At 33.2% G+C, this 8,733-nt stretch overlaps 1 protein-coding gene across 2 annotated transcripts; it reads right to left on the bottom strand.

Annotated features, from left to right (window-relative positions):
• Positions 1-3,459: 3,459 nt before the first annotated feature.
• LOC137831382 (protein transport protein SFT2) lies at positions 3,460-8,431 on the bottom strand. Of its 2 annotated transcripts, none has more exons than XM_068639041.1 (4): positions 8,016-8,431; positions 4,489-6,497; positions 4,217-4,321; positions 3,460-3,884 (listed from the first exon to the last, which is right to left on the bottom strand). In XM_068639041.1, the coding sequence occupies exons 2-4, from the start codon at positions 4,834-4,836 to the stop codon at positions 3,774-3,776; spliced, it is 564 nt and encodes a 187-aa protein (XP_068495142.1). In that variant the 5' UTR covers positions 4,837-6,497; positions 8,016-8,431; the 3' UTR covers positions 3,460-3,773. The 2 variants fall into 2 exon arrangements, with proteins under 2 accessions (XP_068495142.1, XP_068495141.1); XM_068639040.1 differs by having other exon boundaries at positions 4,489-4,756; positions 8,016-8,420.
• Positions 8,432-8,733: the final 302 nt, after the last annotated feature.

Genomic DNA, 8,733 nt, shown 5'->3' with positions numbered 1-8,733 from the left:
GTATGTATGCGGTTGGACTGAGTAGACATCGTATTTTAGTTAGTGAGTTTAATTATTGTGTCCCTTTTATAATTTTTATTTATAAAGATGGTTGTACTTGTAATTGATGTGCAACATGACAGAAATAGAAATAAAACATAATAGTTGTCCGTGTGGATGTAGGTTGCAGTTGGCGACCGAAGCACGTTAAATCTTGTGTTGTTTATTTTCTTGCATTGATTTTTTGTGATTACGTGTGTTGCTTTCGCATACGTTTTTTTCCATCAATTTGTGGGTGAAGTTAGGTACAGACGAGTTTGAAAGTATTAAACATAAATATGAATCAATTTTAGAGATAAAAATTAATTAATTATTGTATTAACTAAATTAAATATTATTTTAGAGATTAAAAAAATATTATTGATATCTAAATTGATTTCTATTATCAATAAATATTTTTTTAGTTAACTAGATACCAATTTAAAAATTATTTATTAATAATAAAAATTAATTTAGACGTCAATATTTTTTTAAAGTCTATAAAATAGTATTTAATTTAATTAATATAATAATTAATTATTTTTTATCTTTAAAATTAGTTTTTATATAATATTTTTTTTGTTTAGTGTATAGAACCTAATACTTTTTTTTAAGTAGTACTTTAGAAACCAAGTAAAAAAATGTTATGAAATCCCTTCACATAAAAGATGGAGTCTATATTAAATTGAGCAATTGTACTCATTACTTCTTGGAAATATGCATAATCTATATAAAAAGGAAAATGGATGGTTTCCATGAAGCCAAATTACATTATCATGAACACCAAACAGAAACCAAGATGGTGAGAGGTTTTATGATTTTGTACTGAGAGTGGACCCTTTTGACATCCTCTTCTACTATTACAACACCATATCACAACTTTTGTCCTTGATGCATGCCACACGTGGAGTTTTTAGTACCCTACAACACTTATACAAATCAATGCATCCAAAACAACATTTTTCATTGCCACTATATATGAAATCACATCAAAATAAAAGTATAATACACCAGTTTTCACATCTGAGGAAATAAAACCAGTTGGAATATTACTTTCTATCTACAGTCAGTGTGATTATATATCCCAAAATCATACACTGAGTGTGCAACTTTTTCTAGGGAACAAGACAATTGTGGTGGACAGAAACATTGCTGCATTTAAGTTTAGACATTTATTTGTAATTGTGTGTGAGCTTGAGGATTGAAATCCACACCATCTAGCAAATTGCTTTAGAACAATTCAAATTATTGCCTCCCTCATAATGAGCATGGTTTTATATTTCATTAATTTGAGTCTAAAGTTGTTGGATTTTCTCCTTAACTTCACTTGTGTTTATTAAAAGTTTCAAAGTGCTCCACTGACTTCAGCTTTGTTTTCTCTCGATGAAGATGACCCATGAAAATCAATAATTCCATTATTAAAATGGTTTTTCCGAATAGAAACATGGTTTGGTCACACATGATCTTCATATTAAAAGGTTAAATCGCAGTCTCAGACATTATTGTGTTCATATATCCCCTTGAATCCGGGGCTTATGCTCCCTTGTGAACTTTGCAATGGCTATAAATTATTAAAAAGAGAGGTAATGAATACAAAGAGAGCTTATAAACCCTTCCTTTTCACCAAAACCACACCTTGTTCAACTTCTTTAAATCAAGTCAACATTGGTATACAAAGTCTTTTGCTTCATTTGACTTTGGAAATTAAAAAAAAATAGGTACATTGGTGTGGAACTTGACGAGGAGGATGATGTTTTCATTTCCTTTTTACTCTCACAAACAAAGTAAACTCCATTACCTTATTATAGTATCATTTAAGTAAAACTCACAAAGGAAGTTTTTTTCATCAAAATAGTGCTACTCCGATTCCAAATTATGGATTAGGGTAAGTTTTAAAAAATGTCCAAAATTAGATAAATTGTCTTTAGATTCACGACTTTACTTAAAATAATATTTAGGTGATCACTAGAATACTTTTGTTAATTTAAGTTTACTAAATTGAATTTTCTTCATGTAACTTAAAAATTGAAATAAATTATTAGTCTTTTGTATACAAATCTAAATTTCATTTCATCTTTTGAGTTACATGAGCAAAACTCAACTTAGCAAATCCAAGGTTAAAAAATATTCAAACTTACTCAAATTCATAATAGGAATAATAATTGCATCATTTTGGGGGAAAACCCACAAAGGTAACCCCTTGTACTATTGACTACAAATAGTTCTTGAAGCCCATCCTTAAATATTACTTCATTTTGTAATTCACATTAATCTTATTTCAGAAGAAAGTGGAGGGATCTGATGATAAGAAAATCCCCTGAAGCAAAAGCTAATGCCCTTCTAAGATGTATTGGTGAAGTCAAAAGTTTCATGGAACATACTTTGGTCCTTTAAACCCGGGAAAGGTTATGTCTCTTTATAGTATTCAATTCAACAATGTCTAGAAGAGGGGGACCAAAAGATGGTCGCAGTTTCAAGCAAAATTCTACATATTGTTTTGGCAGGATCAGCAAATCTGTGAGATTCCATTTGATGATTCCACTTTACCCACTGATGGTACCAGCCAACCAACATCCATCACAGTCCAATAAGGACCAATTGGCTCTTTCTCCCTCCCTCATCAATTCTTCATGTAACTCTAGTGTTTTGGAAAATCTAAATTATTCATGATTCAAATTTTCAGATTGTATAATTTAGAAACCTATTCCAAATTATACAATCCAAAATGTTCTGAACCTAGTAGACAATTTATGCTCTTTCCACACTTATGGATGCGGAAGAAGAGGAAGAAAGTATACAGTGCTGAAAGAAAGAACCTTTATGTTTACTAGGAAGCTTCATGGTCCACATAGTAGTAGAAGTTGGATAGAATAGCATTTACAGATTAGAGGATGTGGTAGTTCCACTAGTTATAATCTTTTACTTTCATTTCCAACTTCTCCTTAAAACTTGCTATCTTCCCTTCCGGTTCTGTCAATTATCATTCTTGCTCCTCATCAAATAGCAACATTTTGAATATGGCGGACAAGTCCATCAATTGATGTGGCACTCTGCATCAGTTTGCAGAGGCATTGAATTAAAGAACATCGCCTACAGTGTTTGTTCACCAGCATCTGTTATGCCAATTTTAGTCAATTAGCCATGGAATTTATAGGGTAGCATACCTACAGCCCTAGTTTAGTTTCTCTATGAAATCAGAGATATTGCCAATTGCTATCCAATACTATGCATAACCACTGATGTTAATAATGCGTGTGTGTGTGTTAAGGAGCATGGATTTGAAGTGACACCAGTCCAAGTCATTTTAAGACTTAAGTGGAGTATTGATGTCACAAGATTAATCTACTTCCATGCCAAAAGGGTGACGTCGCATCTTCTTGACATAAGGTTATAAAATCGAAAGGGGGGAAGAGAATCAATTCCCAATAAAAAAAAATGAAATTCTCAAACAAACAAAAGTTATTTCAAATTCCAATTGTAGAAGGGAGGCAACACAAAGGTAGAATTCACTTCATCAAGCAGACAATGTTATTTTGTTTTCACAAACACGAGGCGAAGAGGCAAATCAATTTTTTTTCCATTCAGATATGGCAGTGGCAATAAACGTTGAACCCTAGGAAAGTGTTAGGTGATGCTTCAACCCAGTAATATTCTTCGGTCTCTTCAGCAGATAGATCTTTAGAGAAAAATTTACAAATCAACTACTCTATAGACACTGGTCCGAACTCAACTCAACTATCAACAAAAAAAAATTGTCACCGCCCAAAACATTTCATTATTGAAGAGGTAAGAGCAGAAGTTAGAAACTTCATTCCAGCAGATCCACCAGGAAAGTATGATATAGAATAATAGCCAAGTGAGAGAACCTGCAAGTGAAGTCAAAATTTTATTTTCAATTTTCAATGTAAGACATATATAGTTATAAAGAAACACGACAAGAAGAATAAAAAGAAATCTGTAAAGAAGACCTATCTCCGCACACCCAGCAACTCACATCACATAAAGCACACTACCAGAACTGTGAATAGCAGTTCATAAATCTATATTGGTTTTGCTAGATTGAAAGAATTTTTCCTAATTGTTATAATAAATTTAAGATCATAGAAGTCAAGAAACCTTTAGCATAACATAAGGGGATTGGGGAATGGGCATGGCTAAGCAACAAAGAAGCATTTTTAAGGATACGTGAAAGTGATACCTGCACTACAGAGAATACCACGGAGAGGATGTAGCTGTGAAGCACCATTGATACATATATGGTACCAACCATACTGCCTAGAAAAGCCAATGTGAAAGGGAGTCTCTGAAAAATAATTATAAAAGACAGTTAGGAAGAAGCAGCAAACCGGGAATCAGAGAGACTATTTTTCTTTTTTTCAAAAAGCCCAAACAAATAAATTCATTGAAGCAACATAACAGCAGGTCAAGATCATCATGCAAGCAATAGGAAATGAAATTCTAGCAAGTTACCTCCATTGACATCATGTGAGTAAGCTGGTTTTTTGGACCCTTGAGAGCAAAGAACGATCCAATAATAAATCCACAGCCAAGTGTAAAGCATATAGCAAACTTTTGGGGCATAACCACCATGACCGGCAGGAATAATGTAAATGCTATGAAAACAAAGAAGACTCCACTTGCCAGAAGCAAACCAAAATACACAAGTGCTTTGCCAGAAGGCACATTACTAGTAGCAGACTGAAAATTGCCAGGTATATCTCTCACACCTTTAGAAACCCTAAACAATAAGAAACAAATTGCTTGATAAGTCCAGGCAAAATTATTATTATTTGTCACAAAAGGCTTTCTTACCAGCATGCTCTTTCGTCATGAAGTAGAAAATCTATTTAAAAATTTAGGAGAAATTGAAATACACAAGCGAATGTTCTTTCTGCTGCATTTTATACTCTAAATCATATCAAGCCTAAACCAACTAGGCTAACTTACAAACAAGTTTTTCCAGCTAAGGCTTCTAAAAAATCTATTTACTTAAAAAGCCCTAGGGCCTAACATGCAGACATCCTTAAATCAATAAATACTATGCTATTAAATTTTTACAGAATTTTTCTTTTAAGTTATAACTTGACCTATTTAAAGGGTAAAGTCCACTAAACTACATCAGGTATAAATTTAGGCCCATTAACCTATTTAGAGTTAGGTTATTTACCTATTAAAAAATTCTTACCACAAAATACATTTTTAAGTAAGTTTTCAGGCTAACCTAAGCTTCTAAGTTCTAAAGGGGCCAAGTTTAGGCCCTAGAACTCTTGTCTAACAAAAGCAATTTCCAACTCCACCACCTTATCACATGCATATAAGGCAGACAAAATAGACAACTTTCCCATATACAATTGCATCAGAAACTGTGCTCAGTTGTAACATTAATTCACAAAAAGTTCCTGACACCAAGACTCAGCCTTGTGAATTAATATGACCTGAGAGTGAAGTTTATGACACGAGAGAAAAGTGAGAAAGATCATGCACATGTACATGTATATGATTACATTGATATTAGGAAAACAAAGGACTTGTGTTTCAGGTTATCGAATGTTACTTTGGGGAATAGATTCCCAGGAATATAATGATGGGAATGGCATTCTTTAGTATTTAAAAAAAATACTATATTAACACCTACATTTGTTAAAATTATTTCGTGAAAGTGGTGTGTAAAGGAAAAAACAATGGAAGTTTTACATATAAATGTTATTCCCACCTGAAGGGAATCAACTTACTGACAGGGACTTGGATACTACGAAATGCTTAAGTATCATATCCAATATTACAAGACTATAAATCACAAATGTCAATGTCTAAAATATAGGACAAGGGAGACTCACATAAACACACAGAGACAAATGAAATTAAATAAGAGTTGGTTGTCAATGTTTAGAAAAAGGCTACTCGTGCAGAGGAACCAGCCAAAAAGGCTAAGTGCAATAGGGCAGAGTTGTCAAGACATTGAAGCAATGCTATGATAGGGATTTGGGTATCATGGGGTACCTAAATCCAACATCAAGTAATATGAGATGCTAGGTGGAGTACTTAAAATGATTTTATTCTCTTCCCTTAAAATTTGGCTTTGAAGGGAGGGTTGCCGAAGTGCTTAATGAAAAATGTCTTTGACAAACATGGCACACTGCTAAGAAGTAATAAAAAAATTATTTTGATATAATAGACATTAAAAGGTTAACTTTGAGTAACAAAGCTAAGTTGGCCTTCCATTATTTTTGTCCAAGTCTTCAATCCATTCATTCATGTTCTACCTCTATCGGTGAACTTCCTCACTTTCTCCACTTTCTCATTGTTAGTAAACATAGTTTCAAACAAAAATAAGAGAGAACTGGAAAAAAGTGTAATAAAGTGAAATGGAATTATATTGATAGTGAGAAGGAGTGAGTACAAAACTATTACTCAGCCTTTATATAGGGGCTTCAATTAACAAACCTCTAATACTCATCTTAAATCAACTCCGCCAAAACCTGCTTAAAACAATGACAAAGGATATAAATTAAGATTTGTCTAGATTATATATGTATTATTAGGAAGATTTTTATTTATTCCCATATCATATCTTTATTATTAAAGGATATCAAGTCTTTTCTACTTATTTTATTGATTCCATTTTCTCAATATAAGTAAAACATTTGTGTTGCCTTAGAACACACTGTTTCAGTTTAATGTCTCTCTATTTCCTAATTTAACATGGTGTCTAGAGCCTTTTTCAAAGTCGTGTTGAGCCAGTAGATGGACTATCTCACGAGGAATTTTTTGCAAACCTTTAAGTTAGGTTCATGTTCACTATTCCAGCACTACTGTCGACAAAGTTTTCGACGACAACCATTCTTCTTTGGTAAACACAAGGTTGAGATTTCCTCACACCAATCCATCCAAACACTAATGCAAACCACTCTTCAACATGTATGCACACGACTCTAATTAAATTAACATACAAAAAATGAATTTTGTCTCGAAACACATTGAATTATCTGCTGAGTAATTAAAGTTATTCTTAAATAAGCAAAATAACTACAAGTACAACCAATCAAAACCTACAACAACAACAATAATAATAAAGGGAACAAAATCCATGCTAAAGTTATTTTAACAATATCTTCAGATCTAAACGGGTTGGACCAATGGCTACTGGCATGGCACTTATCCATCCTTAAAAATAGAAAAATTCCACCTCAGTTCCTAGAAATCACAAATTCTCCATAAACACTAACAAGAAAAGAACATATAAAGGTAAAATGAATCAAATTTCTTCCAAAAGAAAAAGCAACTTTTGCACCTAAGTCCTCAGCTTTTCAAGAAGTTGTACAAATGAGCTTCTTTAAAATTAAAAGCATAAGTTGTTTTAACTTGCGAATGACAAGTTTAGGTAATTGGATCTGCTTCCTCTAAAACAAGTAACTCGCTTCAGGGAGTAAAGGAAGTACGGTTGTTGATAAGAAAGAAAATCAACCATTGATATTTTAAGACAAACGTGATTTGCATGAATGTACAATAACATCCAGTGTGGATTTTTTCCTCAACAATCAAAATTACTTACTTTTACGCTTTAGAGTGAACCACTCAATTTAGAGTCCAAATCCATTTTACCACATTCTTTTCTTCTCTTATAAGTGCTTCGCGAGTATAGTGAGTTAATCAATTTAGATTCCCAATCCGTTATACTTTCTGAATTTCTTCTCTATAAGTTACAAATGCTTCCAAAGACAAGTTTATCCAGACTAATTCGACCGACATTTGTGATTGTTTTGGACTAACTTATAATTTTGTAGTAATAGGAACAAATATTTCCCACCCCAAGCTTGTCAGGCACGGATCTGGAATTTCACATACAAAAACTAAGCTGTTACACGATTCTCACCACAGACAAAACCAAGCCAACATTACATCATTCTCTCTACATAATTAAAACCATATTTTCTTTTACATACAAACACATGAAGCAAAAAAGGAGGCATGTAAAGATATTGAAGTGAGTTTCTTACACGCTGAAGGTGCCGGAAACAGTGTCGTTGGCGGACCTAACGGCCGATTCGAGATCGAAGGAAAGGCCCAAATTGGAGTTGTCCTGGGAGGATTGGGCGGAGGCGTAGGTGTTCCAATCGGCAAGCAACGACGATGCGGGCTTCGCCTCCTCCTCACCACCGCTCGGTGCCGAGAACCACCCCTGCATTTTGGTGGCCAATTCCAACTGCGAGTGATTGTTGCTTGGAGGGAGAAAAGGGGGAATTGAAATGAATTAGGGTTTGCGATTGGGTATGTGGATTTAACTGTTGCGTGCTGAGTGATTCTTGTTGAGAATTGAATAGATGGGTGCTGCTTCTGCTCTGTATTCATCCAATCACCACTCCATTGCTACCATATCATACCACACTTTCTAACTCTTTTTTTTCTTTTTTCTAAAAATAGGCCAAAAATATTATAACTTAAAAGGAAATACTTAGAATAGTATTTTAAAATTTTACACAAACATTTTCATAAATATAATTGTATCACATACTTAATCATTTTAATTATAAATTATTGGGTTTTGATCACAAATAAATTAATTATTTTAAATAAGATTAATCTAAAGTAGATTTATTATGACATCGACGGTTATTTATGTTAATATTGTGGTGATTTAGTTACAGTACGATGTTATTTATGTTAATATTGTGGTGATTTAGTTATAGTATGATCTACTTTTTCTTGGAACTAGAC

The sequence above is a fragment of the Phaseolus vulgaris genome, chromosome 6, assembly GCF_000499845.2.
Source record: "Phaseolus vulgaris cultivar G19833 chromosome 6, P. vulgaris v2.0, whole genome shotgun sequence".
In the NCBI taxonomy this organism is placed as follows: Eukaryota; Viridiplantae; Streptophyta; class Magnoliopsida; order Fabales; family Fabaceae; genus Phaseolus; species Phaseolus vulgaris.
Note: the sequence above shows the minus strand (reverse complement) of the source record. Positions and strands in the feature narration are given on the sequence as shown.